Raw genomic sequence first — 27,441 nt, 5'->3', positions numbered from 1 at the left:
TTGGACCCTCAGTCCGCCAACATGTCTCAGAGTGAATGGGTGGATGCCCTTTCGGCTCCCGTCTCTGCGCCGCAAGCCGTCACTGCGCCGCAAGCCCCTCCTCTTTACATCGTAAACCACCAGCGTGACCCTCCGATCTTCGCTGGTCTCCGCGGCGAAGATGTGGAGGACTGGCTCGATAACTACGAGCGGGTAAGCGCAACTAATCACTGGGACGACTCTAACAAGCTCCGCCGAGTATCACTTTATCTCACGGGCGTTGCCAAGACATGGTTCTTGAACCATGAGATCGACCTCACCGACTGGCCTGCCTTCAAGCAGCAGCTTCGCCAAGTATTCGGCACGCCAGCCGTTCGATCCGCTCTAGCGAGGAGGGCCCTAGATACTCGCCAACAACATCCCGGCGAGTCATACACATCTTATATCGAGGATGTCCTTGCGCTTTGCCGGCGCGTCAATTCTTCGATGTCCGAGTCAGACAAACTGCGCCACATCCTGAAGGGCATCGGAAGCATTGCCTACAATGCCCTTGTTGCCCAGAATCCTTCTACTGTCACGGACGTCGTCTCTACGTGTCAGCGTCTCGACGAACTTGATTCTGTTCGCCTTCAGTCGGGCAATAGTGAACACCGTACCGCAGACCGGGACCTGCGTGACATGATACGGGAGATCATACGAGAAGAACTTCAATCAATGGGCATCTCACAACCTTCTCCATCTGTCAAACAGCCTTCAAGCATGGCCCTCCGTGACATCGTAAGGGAGGAACTAACATCATTCACCGGTCCAGCCTACGTCCAGCCACCTCCGTCTAGCTCTCCAACGTACGCGCAAGTTGCGGCCGCGCCTCCTCGCAACGTAAACTCTACTTCACCGCTGCCATCATTCACGCCGGTTGCTGCTGCACCACCGGCCCACTTCCGGCCAATCCCACCCGACCCTCCGTCAGTCCACTTGAGTGCGCTATCTCCCGGTGTGCCGAACGCCCTCTACTACCCGCCTTGGCGCCCGTCTCGCCCAACATGCTTTTACTGTGGATATCGTGGCCATATATCGCGCTTCTGCCGCAAGCGCCAGCAGGACGAGCGTCGCGGGTACGACATGCGTGAACGGGACTTTTCCAGAGGGGATTCTTACGCTCGGCGTTATTCATCTGGACAGCAGCGGTCTCCATCTCCGCCCGCGTCGACTGAGACGCGGAACACTTAAGTGCCAACCACTGGCACGCGTTCGCTCGCGCCTACGCGTCAAAAGCGTCAAATGCGCCTCTCGGCGTCGGCTTCGGAGGGGAATACGCGAGCAGGCGCGAGGGATCAAGCCGGGCTTGATATTTCGCCTCGCGTACGCTACGTCACCACGCGTACAGCGGCGCCAACCAACCAGAGGCCGCGCGCCAACCAACCAGAGGCCGCGATGACTCCGAATGCTGTGCCTAATGGCCGCCGCTTCGAAGGCACAGCCGAGTGCTGAAAGCAAGCATGAAAACTACTCCTAACGTTCCTGAATGACCGCTTCGTAATCTAGAACGACAACGAAACGACGAACGACTGCGAGTGCTACCAGCGTGACGCGGTTTCGTGCCGAGTTCGAGCGACGCCGACAAATCCAGCGAATGCCGGCCGGCTATGCTAGCGCCGGACCCCTGTGCGATCGTCGGCCGAGCGAAAGGAGCATGTCGGTGTTCTTGTGCTTTCATCTGTGACTTTCTGTGCTAAAAACGAGTGCGAACATACTTCGGAGGTTCGAAGGTTTGAGCGTGAGCCCTCGCCTACCGCGGAGGCAATTCAGATCGGTGTCATCTGCATCCAGCGCAGGCCTCTACCATCTAGTTCGTATGAACCAGCACATGCGAGGCACATCGGCTGAAAAAAACTCTACGGTAGTTTCCGTCGCAACATAGCCACCATATATGACGACCGAAATATCGCGTAGGTCATGCGGAGGAGTTTTTATCTGCACTGTGTTTGTGTTTGTTTTCAACATCAATATTCATCATCGCTGAAAGCGAACCTCGCACTAGCCAACACATTTCCGTGATGTGAAAACGTACGTACTTATATAAGTGTATTCGCGAATTGTATGACGCGGAAACATTCGTTGGCTTCGGTGCTAATCGTTTTTGTGTGTTGCCAAGCTAATCATAAGCGTGCGCTGGTTGGTAGCAGTGAGATGCAACTTCGTGTCGGGTACCAGCGACGCTGACACACTGGGCTGTCAGCGGTCTCATTTCCATTCACGTACAAGACAGAAACTCGAGCGTGCGTCGCCGTGGTGATCGAAAAAGAAAGTTGCATGATTAAGTGCTGCTGGTATTGCCTGCTATTTCACTTCTCGCTTCTTCTGCTTCTGTGCTACGCTCAGTAGCACATACATTGTTTGGAGGCATTCTAACACACACATTCTTAATTTGTAGTTCATTCTGATACTCATAGCTATAGGCATACAATGGCGCTTCTCCGTCATTTTACAGTTTACTATAACATAACGCGCGATCTGTTTACAGCTGGACAGATAACTGAAAACCTTGTGAGAAGCACCTGATTTGAAATCAGCTGTTCGATGACACGATTGTGGGAAGAGAAGATCACCACATGTATGCACAGAATGAATGAAGGTACACTAGTATGGTACTGCACTTTGTGTAGAAGAAATGCAAAAAGTACCTCATGGGACTTATGAGTCCTTTCAGAGCTGTGCTTGTATTTATCTGTGCCTCCAGACTGTAATGAGCTCAATATATTCGATGGTTCTGAACATTGAATATTTGTATGTGTTTCCAAGGAGTCCTTCATTTCTGTTCGGTTTTTTAGTATATGCATTAACTTGGATTATATATACGCATTCACTTAAGCATATTCTGTGTAGTTCTGTTGGAAAACTTGCCAAAACTTCTGTACGGTGCTCTGGTGCAATCCTTTGATCAGTATCTGTCCCATCAAAAATTTTTGGCATGCTTTATTGCATTATAGTGTATTTTGACAATTAATGACATGCTAAAGCCACAGTGCTTGGCTGTAATCTCAAAACCAATGTCTGTCTCATCAAGAAGTGTCAGATGCATTTTGTAGATGTTAAAGGATATTTAAACTACCAGCAAAGTGCTGAAGTCTTCAACACAGCACTGATCCGCAATCACCACCCAGCTTAGAAGTCATTTGTAGAGTTCTCTAACACGTTCAAATAAAGTTATCAAACACTGGATTGATCTACTTGGTTTGATTCCTAATCCCAGTGTGTCTGACTTTTTGGAGGCACTTGTATTATAATAATGTCCTATTTCTCTCATTTATTACAGGGGTGCACTCAAGGGTAGTGATATTTGTTTACCTTGGCACACTTAATGTGATATTACTGTTTATATTCTTTCATTTTGTATATATGTATGCCACTTTTGCAGTAGCCTCACAGTGAGCAGCTGTATTTGAAAATAAATAAATATACCATCCGAAAGTGTTCAACGCTGTGCTCGGTTCCAATCTAGTCGCTAATATCTGTTGCATCGTGATGTGTCGGGTATATTTATTGCATTGGAGAACATTTTGGCTGCTTTCCATGCAGGGTTCAGTTCCAGTATTATGACTGATATCTGTGACTTCATGAAGAGTTAGACGCGGTTTGTCGTTTTAGAGAATACTTTAACTACAGACAACATCCAGAAGTCTTTCCTACAAGGTTCAGTTGCAGCCCTATGGCCAATATCTGTCTTATTATGAAAACTTCAAGTACAGTTAGTTGCATTAGAGCATATTTTGACTACAAAAAATGCCCAGAGGCATTCTACGTAGTGCTTGGTTCCATTCTTATGACAGTATCTGTTGTATCATTAAGAGCCAGATGCGGTTTCTTGCATGACAGGATATTTCCAATACGCTTATCATTCAAAGCCCTCTGAACAGGGCACAATTACAGCCTCATGACCTAAATTCGTCACATCATGAAGAGTACGGTGTGCGTTGTTTCGGCTGCAGACAACGTTCATTTTGGCTGCAGGCCATTTCGGCTGCAGACAACGTTCAAAAGCCTTCTATACAGGGTTCACTTCCAATATTATGACTGATAACATTGACTTTATGAACAGTTGGGTGCGGTTTGTCATTTTAGAGAATAATTTGACTAAAGAGAACGTCCAGAAGTCTTCCATACAGGGTTCCGTTCCAATATTATGACTGATATCTGTGACTTCATGAACAGTTCGGTGTCGTTTGTCGTTTTAGAGAATACTTTGACTAAAGATAACATTCAGAAGTCTTCCTTACAGGTTTCAGTTCTATAATTATGACCGATATCTGTGACTTCATGAACAATTGGGTGTCGTTTGTCGTTTTAGAGAATACTTTGACTAAAGACAACGTCTAGAAGTCTTGTATTAAGGTTTCAATTCTAATATTATGACCGATATCTGTCACTTCATGAACAGTTGGGTGTCGTCTGTCGTTCTAGAGAATACTTTGACTAAAGACAACGTCCAGAAGTCTTGTATTGAGCTTTCAGTTCTAATATTATGACCGATATCTGTCACTTCATGAACAGTTGGGTGTCGTCTGTCGTTCTAGAGAATACTTTGACTAAAGACAACGTTCAGAAGTCTTGTATTGAGGTTTCAGTTCTAATATTATGACCGATATCTGTCACTTCATGAACAGTTGGGTGTCATCTGTCGTTCTAGAGAATACTTTGACTAAAGACAACGTCCAGAAGTCTTGTATTGAGGTTTCAGTTCTAATATTATGACCGATATCTGTCACTTCATGAACAGTTGGGTGTCGTCTGTCGTTTTAGAGAATACTTTGACTAAAGACAACGTCCAGAAGTCTTCCAGTGCAAGGTTCAGTTGAAATATTCTGACCAATATCTGTCACATCATGAAGTGTCAGGCACAGTTAGTTGCATTAGAGCACATTTCAGCTATGGAAAATGCCCGAAGGCATTCTACGCAGTATTTGGTTCCTATCTTATGACCAATATCTCTTGTGTCAATAAGAACCGGGTGTGCTTTGTTGCATTAGAGGATATTTCGAACACACACATCAACCGAAAGCCTGCTACTCTGGCCTCAATTGTAGTCTTATGACTGACTTAAATCTCTCAGATCATGAAGTTGCAGGCGTGATTATTAAGTTGACTGATATAAAATATGTTGTGTAAATATACTGAAGGTACCAGCATATACAAGATATTGTTAGTAACTTTGGTAGTGCAGGTCTAGAAACCCGGTGGTTTGTAAACCTGATCAGGAAGGCAGCCACGCCTCATCCACCGCAGAGAGGAGGGGGGGGGGAGCTCAATGTCAATTCCATATATTAACATAATAGGGAGGGGGTGCTAAGTCAGCCCTGGGGAGGGGCACTGGGACAAACTTTTGCCCCCCCCCCCCTTAAGGAGAGCCCTGCACACGCCTATGATAGCCGTACAGTATGCTAGACGCGAATGTTCATTCGCGGGAGCGGCACACGCACCGATGTTGATTTCTGGTGCTACCGCTGTAGTTACTTTGGGCACTGAAATGTCAATTACCTCTAAAATAGTCTAAACTGTGGTGGTTGAAGCACTATCAACTTGTTAACGTGTTCTCATATCCTCTGAAACATACATTCCCGCTCCAGTTGAGAACGTGCCGTTCTGTGCTGAACTTGGACAGTTCCAAGCCAAAAGATCAAGCAACATTGCGCATCGGCCTTGGACGCGTGGGCGTCAACGTGGTCGACGCGTGCCAGTAGTTGCACGCCCTTTTCCTCCACAGGCGCGACTAGACGCTTTTGACGCGTAGGCGCAAGCATACGCGTGCCAGTGGTTGGCACTTTACCGTTCAAGCCGACGCCGATCACCTTCGCCCTTCCGTCGCTCCTCCTCTCCTCTGCGGCCAGCCTCGTTTACTACTGATAACCGGTCGGAAAACTAAATGATGCAGTTTTCGGAGGAGAAACTGCATGTAACAGTAGGACTCATATTCCTCCAGCACGCCCGTTCAACATGGTTTCTGTTATGGTGGAAGGAGTTCTCGTGGACGCTTTGGTGGACACCGGTGCTACAGTTTCTGTGATTAGGTATGATTTGTGCAAACGCCTGAAGAAAGTAATGACACCTTATAATGGACCCAATCTAGTCGAAGCCCAGGGGAACGCTATCCGCCCTTTTGCTCTTTGTACTGCTCGTGTGTTTATTGATGACATTTTGCATTACATCGAGTTCACTGTGCTTACCCGGTGCTCTCACCAGCTAATTCTAGGGTGGGACTTCCTATCTTCTTCTTCAGCCGCTATATGTTGTGGTGAACGGATTCTGCACCTAACTAATACGGACTCCATGTTCGACGAAGGCGTCTACAAGCCTCTACGCCTGTTCGCTCGCGAAGATCTCGAACTACCGCCACACCAAGAACGAATTGTGACCCTGATCTCTAAGGACATCGACCACGGTGACGTCTTGGTGTCCCCTTCGTCGACTTGCGTCGCAAAAGGCATAGCCCTTGCATCAGGTGTCGTACGCTTTCACCATGGCTCCGCGCTCGTCATTGCTACGAATGAAACGCCAGAGAAAGTTCTCCTGCCAGAGGGCACTGCAGTAGCCTGTGTTGTGGATGCTGAGCCTGTCAGCGTCACGCCACTTAACCCGGCCTCTACCAACGACCGTTCTATGAGTAAGCCTGCCTCATCCTCTCCCTTCACAGCTCTTATCAGTGATGACTTAACAGCTATGCAGGCGCAGCAGTTGCTTGCGTTATTAACGAAACACGCCGATTCTTTCGACACCTGCTCCTCAACGTTGGGCCGAACTACCACTGCAGCGCATCGCATTCAGACGGAGGGAACATCTATTGTACATCGCCGCCCGTACCGCGTGTCTCTCGCTGAGCGAAAAATCATCGAGGAAAACGTCGCTGACATGCTCCAACGAGAAATAATACGTCCATCAACTAGCCCTTGGTCATCCCCTGTTGTTTTGGTACGGAAAAAAGATGGCTCCGTGCGCTTTTGCGTTGATTACCGGGCACTTAACAACATCACACGCAAGGACGTATACCCCATGCCACGCATCGACGACGCCCTTGATTCACTGCAAGGCGCCGAATACTTTTCAAGCCTTGATTTGCGTTCGGGATATTGGCAAATTCCCATGCACGATGACGACAAAGAAAAAACGGCATTTGCAACCCCGGATGGCCTATACGAATTTAACGTGATGCCTTTCGGGCTCTGCAATGCGCCCGCGACGTTTGAACGCATGATCGACACCGTCCTGCGTGGTCTGAAATGGAAGACGTGTCTCTGCTACCTTGATGACATTATCATCTTTTCATCAACGTTTTCTCAGCACCTGAGCCGCTTGGATGACGTCCTAACATGCCTCGCCGGTGCGGGTCTGCAGCTCAACACTAAGAAGTGCCGTTTCGCCACCAAATTCATCAAGGTTCTCGGTCATGTCGTCAGCAAGGACGGTATTCGCCCTGACCCCGAAAAGATCGCTGCCGTCCTTCGATTTCCATGCCCCACAAGACTTAAGGATTTGCGAAGTTTTCTTGGCCTCGCATCATATTTTCGTCGCTTCATACAAAATTTCGCTTCAATAGCTGCGCCACTTCACAAACTACTTGCATCTAATGCACCCTTTGTGTGGTCCGAGGAATGTCAGTCGGCGTTTCACCTATTGAAGAAAGCTTTGACGTCAGAGCCTGTACTCTGCCATTTTGATGACACCGCCCCAACACTCCTGCATACCGACGCCAGCGGCTGCGGTATAGGTGCTGTTCTCCTCCAACGCGATAACTCTGGACGGGAAAGGGTCATCGCATATGCTAGCCGAGTGCTAACTTCTACCGAAAAAAACTATACCATCACTGAGCAGGAGTGCCTCGCTGTGGTTTGGTCCATACAAAAGTTCCGTCCTTATCTGTACGGCCGTCAATTCACCATCGTAACGGACCACCACGCCTTATGCTGGCTTTCTACAATGAAGAACTTGTCCGGACGCTTGGGTCGTTGGATTTTACGCCTACAGGAGTATCAGTTTGAGATTATTTATAAATCGGGCAAAAAACATCAAGACGCCGACGCTCTTTCTCGTTGCCCACTACCTACAGCGTCGTTCGACACTCCAGCTGCCACCTCCAACGACACCAGTGCGGACGTGACTCCCACTTCTGTTGCCTTGCTCGCCTCGCTGTACCAACCGCCAATCGACGATGAACAACCCTTCAGTTCTCACCAGCAGGCTGACCCTTATTGTCGGCGCATTATAGACCACCTTTCAGGAGCTACGCGTCCACCCAATGCACGCCTTCGTCGACAACTCGAGCACTTCAAGTTTCAGGACGGTGTGCTGTATCGTCACATATATCATCCTGACGGCACACGCTGGGTACCTGTTCTGCCACGTGCTCTTCAACATCATGTACTTAACGCCTTTCATGACGATTTGACTGCTGGCCACCTAGGCTTTCAAAAAACCTACGACCGCATTCGAAGCCGCTTTTATTGGCCTGGGATTTCTACCAGCGTGGCAAAGTACGTGGGTTCCTGCTCTCCATGCCAACTTCGCCAACTTCCGACATCTCCCACAGCTGGTCAGTTACAGCCAATGACGTGCCCTACAACACCTTTCGAGGTCGTCGGTGTCGATCTTTATGGACCCCTTCCTGTTACTGGTGCTAGAAATAGATGGATAGTCACCGCCGTAGACCATATGACACGCTACGCCGAGACAACTTCAGTAGCTACTGGTTCAGCATCGGAAGTTGCTGACTTCGTCCTTCAGGCCATAATACTACGTCATGGTGCACCTCGTGTACTTCTGAGTGACCGTGGAAAGGTGTTCTTATCACAGCTTTTAGGTGAAGTTCTTCGCGTTTCTGGTACCACACACAAGATGGCGTCTAGTTACCATCCTCAAACAAATGGTCTGACCGAGAGATTTCATCGAACCCTTGCCGACATGATCGCCGTATACATTCAGCCGGATCACAGAAACTGGGATAAACTTCTACCGTTCCTCACTTTCGCCTACAACACCGCTGTTCAGCGCACAACAGGCTACTCACCATTTTATCTCGTTTACGGACGTTCACCTACTTTCTTTATCGATGTTTCCTTCTTCACCAGCAATGGCCCTACATCACCATCTTCTTGCGAAGAATATATTTCTCGTCTTGCCCAGTGCCGCCAGCGCGCTCGTATGAACACGGAAGCTACGCAACAAGCAAGAAAGGCCGTCTACGACACCTCTCATCGTGTGGTATCATTCCGACCGGGTGACGAGGTGCTGCTATTGACACCAATTCGCACACCTGGTCTCTGCGACAAGTTCCAGCCTCGATTCATCGGCCCATATGTTGTTTTAGAGCAGACTTCACCTGTCAACTATCGTGTGACGCCTCTTGTCGTGCCAACTGACCGCCGTTACCGCAGCACCGAAATTGTACACGTTTCCCGCATGAAGCTTTTCACACGATGTTCCTCGTCACCTTGACTACCCGCCCGCAGCGGCCAGGCTGGCCGCTTCCACGGGGGGGGAATCAGTGTAGGCATCTATTATGCGCTTCATCCTCATCTGAACAGCAGTCAATCATCATCATATGTTCTGGCTGACAATCATCATCGGCTTGGCACGAGCGCTTCTTTGTCGGGTCCGTTGCGCTTGTTCGTTCCCGAGTTCACGGCCAATAAACCTCGCTACAACCGAGTCGTCATAATATATATATATATATATATATATATATATATATATATATATATATATATATATATATATATATATATATATATATATATATATATATATATATATATACGGGGTGAGTGATTGTGACGCTGTCGGCAAAATCCAGCCGAGAGTGCATATACTTGCTATCGCAATACAATGTCCTTCCACTTGCCACGTAGGTCCAGTGGTTATGTGGACCAAATTTCGCGGCCGGAATTCGGTCCCGTGGCGGCCGCATTTCGATGGAGGCCCCCCTACTTAGAATCAAATGCACGTTAAAGAACACCTGACTACTGGAGCCCTCCACTATGGCGTCCCGCATAATCGTATCATTATTTTTGGACATGAAACCCCCCAACATATTTCCTATTTAAATGTCCCTGCACTTCGGACAAATAATCCTCATCTTACATCCTCTTTTGCAACCATGCAGCAACGCATCTCGTTCGACGAATTTTCGGTAGCGGGCTATAATAGCGATACGATGCTAACGAAGATTCGTCATGGTTCATTTTTTTTGGCATGCCGTACCTACACGTTTGAAAAAAGTGTTTGTTATAGTATTGTCCACGTATACATTATTATTATTATTATTATTATCATTAATATTATTATTATCAGCAGCAACGAGTTCACTTCTTAAATCTGTGTGACCTTCTTACCAAATACAGTGTCCAGGCCAGAATTCTGATTCACAGTGGAGTTACTTCGTGCTCTGCAGGCAGCTTCAATGGCATAAATCAAGAAAAATTACGACGAGGGAACCGCATCCTGTCATTGTGGCCGTTTTGTTTTTATGAAAGTATTTTATTTTTGATTATATTAAACTAAACTCATGCTTTCAATTGAAGCTGTAAAAATGAGCATGAGCAGCCTATTATATAAGCGCACGATGCATGGCACAGCTAATTTCTCAGTGAAACTTGTAATGATAAGATCTATTATAGCTAAAGGCATGTCATTCATGTGAAACAACAAAACGTAAAATGCCAGTACTTTTTTGTGTGTGATAACGTATAAAGACACATCTATTTAAATTCAGTTTCATTCCCTATCATGTAATCTTATTATAAATTGCCCCCCCACTATTTACGCACAAAAATGAGATGAAACGAAATCAAATGAAAATGAAACTTCTTAATTTTTTTCTTAAGTTCACCCGTGATACCTTGAATAATGCACGATGACATTCGAGTGGTCGCGTTTACACTTCATTGAGAATGGCGCTCAAGCAATCATAAACCTAAATAACGACAGATGATCAAAGATTCTTTCATTTGCATTTTGAAGCTCAGCATAATAAACATTTACACTTGTCAGAAGTAGCCCGTAATATTGCAGAAAGCGCATTCTTTTCCAGTCCTTCTCGCAACGACAAGCAGCTATCACTTTAACACTTCATAATTGTTCAGTGGAAAAGTTTCAGCTTTCACCGATGGTTTTACGCAGTGCACACTATTCTTGAATGTCATGAAATTCAAGCACGACATTTGAAAGATGAATTTTAAGGGGGGGGGACATTTGCACTAGTTGTCCCCCCTAACGGTCCCATGGGGGGACAGTACCCCTCTGATCCCCCTGATTTAAGCAACAAGGCCACAGTGATACTTGTGAGTTGTATGTAGGTTCTGTACTACTGTAATCTAACATTCCGAGTTTCGGATACAATCATTCAATGTGTTGGGCATGTCACTGTGGAATTCATCCCTGTTCAGATGTCTTGGAACAAAAAAAGCTAACCTGCTTCTGTATATCAGGAGCTTGAAAGGTTGTCGCTTTGAACTTTTATACATTAGTGAGATCCTCCGGGATAAAGAAGTTATTTTGCTTTAGTTTCAAGAACAATAGTATGGACCAGCACCAGACTGGTGGCAAGCTGTTCTGAATAAAGCATCACAGAATTGGGGCACTATAACGCATAGTCATCAAATTATGACGGCATCGGGATCTGATAGAATTAAGTTTACATAACTGCAAGCGCAAGCATGAACGAGAACCCACAATTTTTTAACAGCACAACTATACAACAGAACACAGCAATCTTAGTACTTGCTGCCATACTAAAAAGCGCGTGGCACCATCTGTTGCAAGTGCGGTGAAGCAACACTCTCAACTGCCAAGCGAGCAGACGCTCTGCAAATCAAACGCGAAACTTGATAACCCGAGGCTGGCTGTAAGCATGTTTCGTGCTGTTACTTTGGTGGAATTTTGTGCTGATTTCGTGTGAAACGTTGAAGACACCTTCCTCGACAGTCCAGAATGTCTGTAGCACGTGCATTGCAGACTGCGGAAGCAACTTCATCAAGTACGTACTATCCGACTGAAAGAAACGCGAACAGCGAAAAGCGTTGCTTTTGACTCAGTCGAATGGCCGCGTGCCTTGGCTGTGACAAGGCAGATTTGTACTGTAAGCCGGCGTAAACGAAGCGCTAGAATCTGGCTCCAAGTTCGGCTCATTCGTCGCGGGTGTATCGATTGCAGTCCTGTCACGGGCTCTCGGAACCCACACGTGGTGCAAAAGTGCCAGCCAAAACAAGATTTTAAAATGCTACGGTGACGCCAGCCGAAAGCTCATGTAGATTCGCCTTGTGACAGTAAAAGCATGTCACAGTTCGATCGAGTCGAATCCATGCTTTCTGCGCCGTTCACATCTCCTGGCATCACGATATTATATATATATATATATATATATATATATATATATATATATATATATATATATATATATATATATATATATATATATATATATAGAGAGAGAGAGAGAGAGAGAGAGAGAGAGAGGTAGAGGCCGTTACAGTTGTATTAAACATGCGTGGTGTGTGCATCCACGCGTGGGTCGTAATACGTATGTCCTATTATTGACATGTGGACTGCAAAAGAGTACGGCATTATTTTTGTACCGCATACTACAGGCATACTGCACGCCAATCCCTGCTGTAAAACAGCTGGAGTCACGCTTGAATAAACACAATAAGTTTACTTACTGGTACACTTCACAGGGCTCGTAGTTTTTGCTGCTGACTGCGATTATATCATAAGGCGGTGGAAGACGGCGTTTTTCGTTGTGGACGAGAATCTGTGCAATCGCAAAACACCACACCGGCACGCTTCCCGCGATGCGCTGTGAATTTCTGTCACACAGGTCCCGTTAATTAGGGAGGCGATCTCCGGGCTAATTCCAAGGGCCGAAGTATCGGCCCCCCGAACCGCACCACGAAAGTGAGGACAATTTAGAAGTGGTCCTTTTTGGCGTGCCAGCGGACGCCGGCTGTGGCCCAAAGAACAAGTCAGAGCCGAGAGTTGATAAACAAAATAAAAATTATATTCTCAATAATGGCAGATCAAAAACAATACACAAGTATGCACACTCTACAATAGTTCAATACAATATGTCACCCACCAAACAACGTACCACACAGTACAATCAGCCACACTCGAAACAACGGACACTGACAACAATACGCACTACAATGCAGTCGCATGCATTGAACAACCAAGACACTTAAAGACTAAAGAGATAGAAAACCTATTCAGTCCAAAGTTCTTGGAACAAAAGTGTAGATGATACTCTTCCGAGAATCACTCACTCAAAGTCCAGCGTTGTTGTCGTTCCGCTGCCCCTGAAGTTTCTCTTCCAGGAAACCTCGCCGAAGTTTCTCTTCCAGGAAACCTCGCGTCTTCAATTGGCCGCTCTCCAAGCTTCAAACTTCTTCGCCGGAAACACGTCGGCTTCACACACGCAGCTGTTGCCACGCGTCTTCGCTCGATAGCGGTAAACACACACTCTTGCCTGTAGCTCGAGTCGTCACCCCTCAGGTGGAAATCATCTTCTTCTCCTGCTTTGTCTCCACGGACAAAACCTTCGCCGACTACACGGCGGAATCCCTACGCGCTCTGGCGCTAACTTCCGTCTTCTTCTGATCTCTCATCTCGGCGGCTCGATTAAATACCTTCCAATACCTTCCACGCGAGATTCCAGAAGGTTCTCATCATTTCGTCGGCGCGATGCGCAGCGAAGGCTGGGGGAATGGTCGAGAGGATACGAGGGCCGTCCGCGTCGGATCACTCAACCCGGCATTACCACGCCTCTTTCCTTCTAGAAATTTCGAGTGCTTGCTCGGCCGCCGATGTGGGGTGAGGAGGTTCGTCGGCGAAGCCACGCTTCCGAGGGGAGAGGGGGGCGCCCGGGGGTCTTTGGATGTTTGTTTTCATTTTCATTTTTTGTATCGTTGACCTCGTGGCGTCACTCTGGCGCTTCATCACGATACTTTGGCGGCGCGCCCTTTTTGAGCGCTCGTTTTGTGACAACTTCACAGGCAGTGCTCAGCAATCTGTTCCTGTTGCGCTGGTTGTTGTAGCATCAGATGACAGCGCAGTGGTACCTAGAAGACATTTTATAAGCAGGCTCAGCGTGAACAGGCGCTTTTTCGCATTTTAAACTCCCAGAGCCACTGCATTCCATGCTATCGAGGCGCGCCTTGGCAGTTGCAAAACAAATTATGCTGTATCTGGGAGCGAGGGTATACTGCCGAAGGCGCCTGGGTTGGAGATAGACGTGCTCTCGTCTATAGGCTCTCCCTGTATGAAGAACATTTTTTGTTTCTTTGTTTGGTGTGAGAATTAATAGCACTGCCCACTCAGGCAGGTTCTCCTTACCGGCCCCACCACTGTGGTCTACTGGCTAAGGTACTCGGCTGCTGACTCATAGGTCGCGGCATTGACTCCTTGCTGTGGAGGCTGCATTTCCGATGGAGGCGGAAATGCTGTAGGCCCGTATGCTTATATTTAGGTGTACGTTAAAGAACCCCAAGAGGTCTAAATTTCCAAAGCCCTCCACTACGGCGTTTTTCATGAGTCATGACCATACGGTGGTTTTGGGACATTAAACCTCACATAACGATCAAATCATCAGTTTCTCCTTATCTGACTGCGTGATGAGATCACATAGCACGCAGAAGAGACGCGAATGCCGGCTTGTTCGTGAAATGAAAGCGAACAAGTCGGTGAGGAGGCGGTTGCGAAAAATTGTTCGTTTAATACCCCTCCCCTTGCTTATCGTGCTCGTTTAAAATTTCTGCAACTGGCAACTGGTTGAATAAAAAGCATTCGCATCAAGTAATAGTTGGCAGAGTGATTTTGTTTACGTGCTGGATAGATTCGAAAGCTTTTTACTGCTTATACTGCCAAATCAAGTATTAACAAGACGCACGTGAATTCACCCTCGATGGCATATGTGAGTGACTATCACCTTAGCGATCACTGGGAAGCCGTATTAAATTCCCCTCAGAACGTAGGTCTCTCCGGCTATGCAGAAAAATGTTTCAGTATTGTTTTCCGTGTTAAAGGGCCACTCAATAGGCTCTTATATTACAAAAAAAATGAGCGCAATGTTCTCTCCTGATGTTTCTTGTCCTTCTTGCACACTTCTGTGACGCAGACAGTAGTTTTCATGACGTTGATAGTGTACATGCTCTTGATTGGTCCATATGCGCGAAATATGTCTGCTGAACTGCTTCGACATGCAGCCGCTCATCCGTTCTTCCTTGTTTCGCATGAAAATTGTGCACGATCAACCAATCACACATCATTTTGTGTGTTCACAACTGCGCAAACGGCGATGACAGCGTGTAACCGAGAAGCACGAAATCCTGATATGTCTAGCGCTTAGTGCTCGTTTCACGTACTTTGAAAAACTAAGGAGTGAGGTGGTTGCATCACATGTGGGAAGAGTAGCGAAGAGGGAGAGAAAACCAACTCCTCGTATTTGAACATGGGGTGGTTAAATGGCCATTTAAGGCGCTGTTTAGTGTGTGCAAGTCGTTTTGAACTGGTTAGTTATCGAAGATTTGTGACATTGCATGAGAAACAGATTGACCTGAAATATTTTTTTCAATATACAGGGCAGACTCGCAAATATTTTATTCTCTTTCGTTCCACCTATTTTCGCATTAGTATTCGGTACACGTACTGTGGAAATGCAGCATTTTTGTTACAGTTCGTGACAGACAGGTGCAGTGGACATGGCTGGACATGGCTGAACATGGCTGGACATAGCTGGACGAATTCCACCAGTCGTGGAAGGCAAAATGACGAATTCGACGAAAGAATATTCATTTTTATTTTATGTTGTCTATAATACTATAGAGAAAAAAAGCTATCTTGAAAGACACATCAGCTCTGCGAACACGTGTAGAACGGGATAGCTCAATCAAGCCCCAAGCGCATCGCCTTCTCCATTGCTAGCCTATAACTTCGGTTCGCGTTGCGTGCCTCAACCATGCCGCAAAGAATATACTTGTAACATATCACCATCATCATCAGCCTTACTGCACCCACTGCAGGGCAAAGGCCTCCCTCATGATCCGCCAATCAACCCGGTCTTGTGCTTTCTGATGCCACGTTATACCAGCAAACTTCTTTATTATCATCGGCCCACCTAACTTTCTGTCTCACCTTCGTGCGTTTGCCTTCTCTGGGAATTCAGTCTGTTATTCTTGATAGCTGGCAGTTATCCTGCCTACGTGCTACGTGCCCGGTCCATGTTAATTTCTTTTCCTTGATTTCAACTAAGATATCCTTAACCCCGGGTTGTTCCCTGACCCACCCTGATTTCTTCTTGTCGCTAAAGGTTACACCTATTATTTTACTCTCCATTGGTCGCTGCGTCACCCTCAATTCGAGCTGAACCCTCTTTGTAAGCCTCCAGGTTTCTGCTCCATAGATAAATACTGGCAAGATACAGCTGTTATATACCTTCTTCTTGAGGGTTACTGGCAGGTCACCATTCAAGATTCGAGAATGCTTGCCGAATGTGATCCACCCTGTTCTTGATCTCCTAGTCCTTTCCCTCTCATAGTTCGGCTCCGTGGTTACTTCCTGTCTCAAGTAGACATATTCCTTTGCAACTTCCAGCGTCTCTCCACCTATTTCAAAGTGCTGTTTTCTGCCTACACTGTTGCACAATTGTTTTGTGCGTAATAATTTTTAGACCTACTCCTCTGCTTTCCGTGCCCAGTTGAGCAATCATGAGGTGTAATTCGTCCCCTGAGTTACTCATCAAGATCACCTCCCATAAACGCTATCAACACTGGTCATTTCAAACTACTCTAGTATGCCCACTGCAAGTACAGTTGTTATGTGCCCAGTACAACATAATTCCTGCTTTTGCAAGTCACGCAAAGGGCCCACTGCGCGTCAGTGTGGCAGCACGTGAACCGACGCTGCTTCTCGTTTTGTTCATGACCCCAAATGCCAAAAAAAGTATTGTTTAGTCTCTGTCTCTCGGCCTTTGTTCATTCTTATGATCATGATGACCATGATCAAATACGTTGGAGGGTTTTGAATAGGCAGGCCTTTAAAACACCCCTTCTCTACAAATCCCGGCCTTTGACGCCTGGTGCGATTCTGCGCTTTTGCCACACAGTCTCACAGTCGTTAAAGAGACTCCACGCTGTACACGACACTCGTAGAGCGTTTTTTTGCCAAAGCATTTCCAAGCAGTCCCGACACCCGTGGTTTTGTGAATGAACACCTCCTCGCCACGCATGCCTGGGTCTGATTCGCACTCGAACCGAATAGTCTGATTATTTGGTTTAGCTGCCTCTTTCTCAATATTTCAGTCAAAGACAGCATAATTTTTTTACTTACAACCAGTGACACCGGCTTCAACAGCGGCACCAACTTCGTAATTTCTGCGAAACGAGCTTTTTGACGCCAAAGCGTTCAAAAGATCTTGCATATAGCACGCCTTACTCGCGAAGTCATTGTGTTTGTCCGCCGCAGTGGTGTAGCGGTTACAGTGGTCGCCTGCTGACCCGAAGCTCACGGGCGCGACCCAAGCCATGGCAGTCGCATTTTCATGGTGGCTAAAGGCTGGAGGCCTGTACACTCTGTGATGTTAGTTTGGACTCGCTTCCTGGATTCCGTGCCGGCCGGTTGTGCGCACGCGCTTGCGATCTCCGGCGTCAGCGTAGCTCTGGCCGACTGGGCTCGCCCTACGTCACCTCCTGACGCCGACGACCTTCGACGACAGTCTGACCGACTGGACTTGCTCTACGCCATCTACTGACGCCGACAAGAGCTCTCGCAAGTAGTGCCCCATGCTCGGACTCCTGTGACAGTGTTTACATCTTTCCTATCTCTCCTATCCCCTCAGTTTGTTGTCGCTCCTTCTGGCTTACCACCTCACGTCTCTTCCTCTTTTCTACACCTTTACTCCTACCCATTTTATCCCTCCTCACCCCCATCCCTTGTGAGCTACTGTTGAGGTGTCGCTCACTGAAGTAGACAGTTACGAGGCTCACTTTTTTCTTCCTTTCTCTCTTAAGAATCACTTCTCTCAGTGCACGGGAAGAACACCAGATGGTCGAAATTTCCGGAACCCTCCACTGCGGCGTGTACTATGTTTATATCATGGTGTTGGCACGTTAAACCTCAGATATTAATAAAACGTTTTGTTGAATGTGCATTTTTTCCTCAAAGTCTAACTACCACAGTGGCTACATAAAGCTTCTCCCTATTCCTTTCATCACCCCAGTGCAGGGTATAGCATACCGGGTTCCACTGTCTCATTATCCTTCATGGTTTCATCTTATCTATCTATCTATCTATCTATCTATCTATCTATCTATCTATCTATCTATCTATCTATCTATCTATCTATCTATCTATCTATTTCTGGGACCTCCTCAGAGGAAAAATTTAAGCTGGGCCTTCTCTTTACTGCTATTTCAGGCACGGATGGTGCTACTAGGAACCAATGACATCTGCTCTGGTGCCAAGCTAGGCAAGCCTTCCGCGGTTCAAAAGCTCAGCATTCCGCCTGGGCGCGGTCGTACAGCCATATTTCCTGTGGTGCCTCTTTCCGCTGGAGTGAGACACATCCACGTCCGAGCGTCCAGCAGCAACGGGGAAAGTGACGCAGTCAAGGTGGAGCTGAATGTCCGGGTGAGAGGATGTGTACCCACTTCGGGTTAGACGCAACCATTGGCTTCGTGCTCAACCTGTTGCTTCAATCAAATAAACAGCGTCGCACTGATTCGTAAAGATTGCTCGTAATGCTAAGGAGGAAAATTCTGACGGAAGCAGCAGATGCGCGCGTTTCCGGAGCCCTCCACTACGGCGTCTCTGATAATCAGATGGTGGTTTTGGGACGTTAAACCCCACAAATCAATCAGCAGATGCGCGCTTCTTTTAATTATGACAGCACCTTTTTTTACGAGTGAAAGACTGTGTTTTGAAAAAGGATTCCTCGGCACAATCATATTCACCGGTTTGCGCATTTCGCTCCTTCGTAATACTTGTCCATTATATTTGGCGCATTCGCGAAAAGTCAGTAACTATACACATGACATATCATGCAGCATCAGTAAGAGCCAGCAAACGAAAATTTCGGCATTATACTCGCACAAAATCTCTAACACACGTTAAAACCACTCGGCGCCTCAACACCAAGCCTTTTGAGACATTAAACCCCACATATCAATCAATCAATCAATCAATCAATCATTCAATCAACACCAAGCCATAAGGATCATATAAACTTGACAAAAGGAACTGCAGGGACCAATCTAGCAATGCATATATATGCAAGCACACAACTCCCTTAAAAAATGGCCGACCAAAAATGTTGTCCATCAAAACTCTACAGTGTGGTCTGTACACCTTGTTTTTACCGACCTTCGCAGCTACTTAGTGTGGTGATTTTTTTTCACTGCGATTCCTCGCTGATGCGGCTTCCTGTCTGCAAGAAAAATGATTTGAAATACACTCCAACAAAAATTGTTGTATGATATTTGTACACGGTCACGTTGCACGATGTAACAAGTTTGACCTCGTGGACTTCTACTAATTCTAACAGTGAGGTCTTTTGGTTTATGCTGGTTTTCATGCTCTAAATATTGGCAATAAGTTCAATAAAATAAAAATTGAGATAAGATTCACTTAAATTAAGAGCAATGAATGTATCGTCTGTTTCACACTTAGAAATCTCGGAGCGCATGACTTGTGGTGCGGCCAGCGCTGTAGTTGTGTGTCACCGTAGCAGATGGCATGGTTCAACAGTACGCTCCTCGAGTGTCTGCGCACGCGCGCGCTGTTGCCGGCGCGCGACTGCAACGCTGGCCGCGTCGTGATGTCATGCGCTTCGAGATTTCCCATAATTGTGAAACAGACAGATGATGGGAAGACATTGTGTTTCCGGCAGGCATGCGGCTAATGCGAACGCAAGTGACTAACACACTCATACGTTTTTTTTTTGTTTTGTACGAGAGACAGGATTAGGCGATGTATGGTGAGCCGAACTACATAGAAATAGTCGCTAAGATGGAGCGATTGCCGGCCAGGTCTGCCAGACTTACCCCGCCTGCGGCAACATCATGACCATTACAACCACCACCACTCGTTTCAAAGAAAAAGCGTCGGAGAAATCGCTCGCTGAAACTTAGACTGAATCACTTAGTTTTCATTCCATTGTTAAATATATCCTTTACAACGTGCACTGGTATAATGAAAGCCTTCTGCCATCATTAACAAGAGGCACACATTTTTTTTATAGTATAGCGACAAGGCATCGCATTACTGAACGTTCAATACTCAAGCAACATTTGAAATTGGCAGTCGAATCACTTTGAAGAACTATTTCCGCACTTGTAAACTTTTTGTGCGTGTTTGCCTTGTTTCGCGTTCCTCCTGCTTGCGATGTGTGCTTCAGTGCTCAACCTTAAAAACTCGTCTTTTCTTTTTTTTTAAGCACATATTTGCATCGCATGCCACATACAGACTCAATTCGTTCTTTGTCACACATATAAATTATTAAATTTCTCATCATACAATCTGATTAAACTACCTTAAGGCACAACCAAATGATTGTAGTTAATGTAAAATAAATCAATTTTTGTTGATCTTATAGGCTTTGTACTGTTTATCCGCGCAGCCACCTGGTATTACGAAGACAAGGTCATTCGCGGTTATCTTGGATCCCCAGAACTCACAGGAGCGAAGACAGGAAGACGTTCATGACTCCTATACAGGTGATTGAATAAAATCATTATATTTATTCTCTTTAAGAATGATTTCTGACTGATAGCATATCATGACAACATGTTGTTAATGGGCAAAATGTTCTCTCTTTTCCTGAACTTTGTTTCGCCAATGTTAAATCATGTAAAACAGATAAATGAAGTTTAAATCATGTGTATAGGTGTTGCCTTGCTGTCCAGCAGTCGGACACTGTAGAATTAGTACACAAGACTTTGCCGACATTACGCTCATTCAGTGTCGTATGCTTTCAGCGATCTACAACTCTGACGGCACCCAAGTGATTGACATAACATGGCCACGTCCGGATCATATTTTGCCAAACACAGAGCACTGCCAAATCGATATTGTAGGTAAGTACGCGTCAACGTTTTGTAATGAAATACAACGGAGGACATTTATGATGATATGTGGGGTTTAACGTCCCAAAAGCACCATATGGTTACGAAAGACGCCGTAGTGGAGGTCTCCGGAAGTTTCGACCACCTGCGGTTTTTTAACGTGCACCCGAATCTGAGCACACGGGCCTACAACATTTTCGTTTCCATCAGAACGGAAAACAATGCAATTGTCTCTATAATCGCTGTAATTCAACACTGCAATACCAATATAAACGCAGAATTTCGCCATTCCATTTCTTCAAAACTATATTAAGGTTTTTTCTTCTACAATATACGCAAAACAATGAAGTAAAATTTGCAATGCGTCTCACCATTGGCTGTTTCTTACGTGTAGCTTGAAGGCGCTAATTGTCACTTTATAGTCTTTTAAATCTGTATTAAAATATGTGGCATCAAATATCTGGAATTACTTACAAGTCTTCCCGAATCATTTATTCATCTTTATCTGTGATCTTAACGTCAGAAGACATAATAAGTATGTCGAATATAAAGGCTGAAATGTCACTATATTAATCTCATTCCACAGAATGTTGTACTAATCAATGGGTTGGGTTGGGCAGCTTCCGATTTGGTACATTCTCTTGAAGCTCTTTTAAATTCAAGCTTGGACTCTGTAATACGTTATATTCAGTTTTTTTTATATTTTCTGTTTTAGTGCGGCTTTTTTTTCCTGGCGAAAAAAAAAAATAATCATGCGGAAAGGGGAGTGGCTAGACAGTTAATATAGTGATTTAAAGGGTGATATCTAGCGCTGTAGTGTGTTTATGGTATATTTAGTACTTAATTCCCAATAACAATAATTAACTTCACAGCGTAGAGTCACCTAACTGGTGTTGAGAAAAACGACGATTTGCTGTGGTTCTTCTATCCTGCGCAGGAGATGGAGTAGGCGCAATATTGGAAACTGTTGTCAAACATCCAGAAGAGGCTGTAATCTTGCCGTCTGACTGTGGAGAGCAAGCTACGAGCAAGTTGTTGCCAGCACTGTACGCCTATGGGTACTTTAATACTACAAAGCGCATCAGCATCAGCGAAAATTCCAACGCGCTTGCATTCTTCAAGAAAGGTAATACCATAATATTTTGCATATGTGCGTTTAAACGTCATGTCGTTGCTGTTCGTAATTCTCCGTATAGCTAATAACTCAATGAATAAACAATCACTTTATATACTATGGTATATAAAGTTATATACTTCATTACCAGCCCCGGCTAGGCTAACGCCAACCAGTTGAATGTTTTATAAAGAGAGACAGCATCATGACACTTTCCAACGACTAGTGGCGCGCGCTCGTTTTATTAACTTTTGCGCTGGTTTAATGTCTATTTTAATGTACTTTTCAGCGGCTCGTTTGATGTTTTAATAAACACCACGCCTATTGTTGCGTAGGGTTGTACATGTCCCATTCCACGTTAGGAAAAAAATATAACATCTCCACTTTTATTTGCACGAGAAAGATGGCCGATAGCCAAATGCAGTTTACAAAATGAATTTGCAGTATATCGACCTATATTGACACTTTAAGATTTTACGTGCATTTAAGCGCTCATGAAGTGTACCAAAAGTCTCTTAGAACGTTCCTTTCCTTTTGAGAGAGTGTTGCCTCAAATTCAGAGGCGTAGAAGGCCACACATGCCAGCTGATGGCGTCATTTTTCCTAAACTATGCTTAGACCTTTATATGAGACAGCTTCTACTGAAACGAATTACACTACATGCACACAAATGTTCTTCGGTCCGCCACCAAGCCGCCGTCCATAGGCCGGCAAACTCACTCGAGGCATGAGTCGACTCACTCAGACTCACCCACACTCAGATCAAGCCGTGAGCCTGAGATAGTGCGGTTGAGCAATCTCTTGGAAAGACTTATTCCGAGTGAGTCGGATTGAGAAAATTATCACTGAGTCTGACTACGAGTGAGCCCGGTTCAGGTAATTTTAATCAGGCAGAATGAGCCCTACGGGCGAGGTATATTTCGTTAGTGAGTCTCAAAGAGCAACGCAGTGTTTCACCGACCTATCATCTCATCTACTATAGTTCAGTATTACTATTACCCTTATGTCGGCCCACGTTTATAATAATTATGTCTCTTGCACATCAATACAGTAGTGTCCATACGCCAACTCAGTATAAATTGAACAGATGTGCGAGTTATAGAGAGGGGGGAGGTTTGTTGATCCCCCCTCGATTTTCTTTCAAACGAAGGGCTCGTATAAACAACTAATATGTGTCATCACAGGAGCTGTCTTTAGTGGATTTCAATCCCTGATAGCTCGTATTTACAGATATGAAATCAAAAGCGTCAAGTAGAGCACCGATTGCGCGAGATATCGGCGGTAAAAAGATCACCACCTAAGCACTCCGCACAAATGGTTAACCAGTGAAAACTGAAATGTGCGGCCCCGGTATTTAGCAGTGAATTCAACCCGATACTGCACTGAAGCCTCTCACAAATATTGGTTACATGTTTGTGCTTCTCAATGAGGTTACACAGATATTTGGCTTCCGGACAGTGTTTGTTTCACATGTCGCACATTGTGCCTCACATGATCGCTCCCGAAATCATGTTGGCGCTGATGTACCCGCAACGCCGCTTGTTCGGCGTGCCATTATTGAAAGTGTTTGACATCGCGAGTTGGTTTGAAAAATCCGCCCGCCCCCAGCGCTTGCATTCTCCCGTTAGCATTTAGCGTGGCTTGGAAGGCGGTCGGATAATCGGTGTGCAGTTGCTGTCGGTGCTCAACCTTACGGGCCTGTTTTTGTGGCCGTACTACACCATCAGCCCGGAAAATGCGAGCTTTCTCACGTTTCCACTGTCGGCGCTCACCTAGATTGATATGTGGGGTTTAACGTCCCAAAACCACCATATGATTATGAGAGACACCGTAGTGGAGGGCTCCGGAAATTTAGACCACCTGGGGTTCTTTAACGTGCACCCAAATCTGAGCACATAGGCCCACAAACATTTCCGCTTCCATCGGAAATGCAGCCGCCGCAGCTGGGATTCGAACCCGCGACCTGCGGGTCAGCAGCCGAGTACCTTAGCCACTAGACCACCGCGGCGGGGCGGCGCTCACCTAGAGTTGTCCGTGGTTTACCCATGTGAAAGCTCTCAGTAGAAGCTTATGCGCGTGATCTCGGCGCCGCAGCTGCGACGGGATGGACGACGTCACTCACAACGCAGCCAATGCGGATGTGCCTGTGTACGACGCTGAGAAAGATGTAACTGAGAGCACAGCCAATAGAAACCACTCGTAGCGCCAATTCTGAATGTTTTTTTTTCTCCTAGCCATATACAGCTTTCGCTGTAAAAGCATTGGCACTTTTTCACGAAACAACCAACGTAATCGTGAGTCGACTCACTCAAACTCGGACAGATTCTGAGTCCATGTTAATAATATTTTGTTGAGTATGAGTTCGCTTGAATAAAATTTCAGTGAGTCTGAGTTTGAGCAAGCTTGGGCGAGGAAAATGCCAGTGAGTGAGTCCAAGTGAGCCCTAACACTTAGGTATGTTTCTTGAGTGAGTCTGAGTGAGGTCTAAAATTGTTGCCTACCTATGCCGGGCAGGGTTATGAAGCACGGTGTCTAAGGCATTACTACCATTAACTCGATGGACTTGAAGAGCCGCATTCATTCAAGGCGTGCTTGTGAGTGCCGTGAATACGGAGCATCTCGATATGCCGTGACAAGTGACATCACGGTATAGCACAGCGCGTGAACTCCGGCATTGTCTCACTCATTCAGCTCTGTGCATCACCACTGCAGCAGCCCGCGAAGGTGCACATATACTTTGAAGCGCGAACGTTTGCGTGAATAATGCGCAGTCCTCATCTTCATCATGCTATAATCATTCTGCATTCTCATATTTTCTTTATGTTGCTATCCCAGAGGGATCAGGAGAGAGTGACACAAATATTTCGTAGGGAGGCGCGATGGTGCATTAAAGTCACAGCTTCGATGCTATGCCATATTATCGAGGCACAGACCTCGAAGGTGCGCGAAAGATAGAAATACGTAGTCAAGAAACTTGAGGATCGAACCAAGTAGAAACTGGGGAGAGGCTAAGCATGTAACGATGGGTGTTGTTACGACTCGTACCGCCGCCGACACTGTTGCGTAGAGCGCCGAGCTCACGGGCTGCCAAGGTTGTTCCGTAGCGCGTTTCTCAGCTCGCGGCTGCTTCTGCGCAGAGCTGATAGACCAGAGGACAGGACCACGGTGAGTTAAAACAATGCTTATTTACAGCATAGAAATAGAGGTGTTATATATTCGGCACTGGGGGCGACAGCTTAGCGACTCGAAGAGCTGAGATGTCTTCTCCCTGACGCATACGTCGGCTGCATGTCGACGTGCCGCTTGGCTTTTTTATAGGCCCCGGGTGAGCCCTTACGTCACCAACATCCAATCAGATGTACCGCTGGCCATGATGTCAGATTCCTCCAGTCAGGAACGGCCGCTGGGTTGCACCCATGGACGAGTTATGTTACCACGCGTGAAATTCACCAGACTGGATGGCACTGATTACATCATCAGGCTGCTATTGGGCCCGCTGGTTGAGGGAGCTCGCCGTGCGTTGCGTAAGACAGACCAGCGCCACCGGGCTAGATGACGTCGTTGAGGTCATTGCGTGAGGCAGGATCGCTCGCTGGCCTTGCCACAGGTTGCTTTTGCAGAGGCAATGATGTTCGGTCTGGACTCCCAGGCGTAACAGTGTTCCAGCTCCACCGGAAAAACTGCGTCAAAATGTAACTTGCTCTGAAGAGCTGCTGCTTCGTCTTCCCTACATGCCCGGTTTCAGTTCTTTACGTCATATAAGGGAGTGTGTCTCAGCTCCACTAACGTCGTAGGTTGCATTTTGAGTAGATAGGTGGCGAGTACTGGGATTTACCGAGCTTTTGTGGCACAAACTAGTTTACAATGGACGGTGATTACATGGTACAGTATGACAAAATTAGACGCCGACACGCCGAGACCCTAAGGTGCCTCCCTGCTAAAATGGATGCTACAATGGCACAGAGGACTGTTGGTGCTCGATAAACCCATTGATTGCCCTTTTTAAGCAGGGCACGCTTTTCGCTGCTGTTGTCGGTGGCTCTCAAGTGACCTTGATTCAAAATTCAGCGCTGCCATTCGGAGTATTCAGACATAGTTTCGGGAAAAGAATTTTATCAAACACCAGGATACAGACCGATTCTACACTGTGGGTACATCGTAGTCATATTTTGTTCCGATTTCATATCCTTATTATTGCTATGGCAAACACGATACACTCTCCCCAAGTTGCTTTAACTTGAGCACTCTACTGACAACTGTCTGTACAAAAGGACGCGAGTACAAAACTTGGACATCGCGGAACTCAACAGAAAGCTAAAGAACGTGAAACCTGGCTGCTAACCTTTGGTACGTTACTGCATCAAATACGCTAGCTATGGTTCAAACAAATAACAAAAAGATATTCTTTCCACACTCTTCTCACTTGTTCTTCACTCTATCACTGAAGATGTAAAGCCTAATACGCTGAAGTTGAGAGAACACCGTATGTGCATTGCGACAAGATACAGCTGCTGCTTGTCTGCTGAGCGGGGAATGAAACAGGGAAACTGGGACTGTTGAAGAATACTTGTAGACAGTTCAATAACTAGCACAATACGAACCGAAGCCTGTAATTTTCATCATTCCAGTGGTGTTTGGACGATCGTAGGGCCAGATTGTCGTCCAGTTTTGATAGTATGGCCGCCTTCTTCACGAAATGACGCCACGCTGCCTGCGGCGCGCCAGGCCGATTGCCCGTGAACAGGAGAATAGAATAAGAACGGGTCAGAAGGGGTTTAAAGTTGCTGTGTCTGCGACCTTTAGGTAGCATATGCAGCAACCCCAGAACGGTTGGTAATGTTGCCACACCTGGCAGATCCGATGTCAACCACTCCGCGATCTGCTTCGTCTCCGCTGTCTCGCGGCGCGCCGCTCGGGCCATGGAGTTGGTAGCGGTGCCCAATTCATCGAGTCAGCTTCCGTGCAGAGTGACGTCTGCGCGTTGGAGGACTTTAAGAGAGACAATGCTGATAAGGAGGGTGATATATAATCGCCCATAGATGCCTTGATACAAGATGTTTCGCTTAGTTTATGGTGCGAGAGATATGATAACGATGTTAACGTTGAGAAAGTTTCAGAACCCGTTTCAGGGTCCCTTTAATGCGCCCCTCGAGGGCGATGTCGTTGCCCGTGTGTCGCGATATACTCTCCACAGTGGTTGAAACACTGTAGGGCACGTTAAGAACATGGCCTTTTACCAAACTGGCTTCA

General features: G+C 46.3%; 1 protein-coding gene across 5 annotated transcripts in view; it reads left to right on the top strand.

The window, feature by feature from the left end:
- The window catches only part of LOC119176497 (A.superbus venom factor 1), a 267,863-nt gene that overhangs the window by 179,175 nt on the left and 61,247 nt on the right, over positions 1-27,441 (top strand). For all 5 annotated transcript variants that reach the window (XM_075877793.1, XM_075877790.1, XM_075877791.1 and 2 more), the window contains 4 exons: positions 18,433-18,645; positions 20,633-20,729; positions 20,991-21,089; positions 22,015-22,203. In XM_075877793.1, coding sequence (XP_075733908.1) covers positions 18,433-18,645; positions 20,633-20,729; positions 20,991-21,089; positions 22,015-22,203 — 598 coding nt within the window. The remainder of the gene's footprint in view (positions 1-18,432; positions 18,646-20,632; positions 20,730-20,990; positions 21,090-22,014; positions 22,204-27,441) is intronic.

Source organism: Rhipicephalus microplus, chromosome X (assembly GCF_043290135.1).
Source record: "Rhipicephalus microplus isolate Deutch F79 chromosome X, USDA_Rmic, whole genome shotgun sequence".
NCBI classification, from domain to species: domain Eukaryota; kingdom Metazoa; phylum Arthropoda; class Arachnida; order Ixodida; family Ixodidae; genus Rhipicephalus; species Rhipicephalus microplus.
The sequence above is the reverse complement of the archived record's forward strand: the minus strand, read 5'-3'. Positions and strand labels throughout refer to the sequence as shown.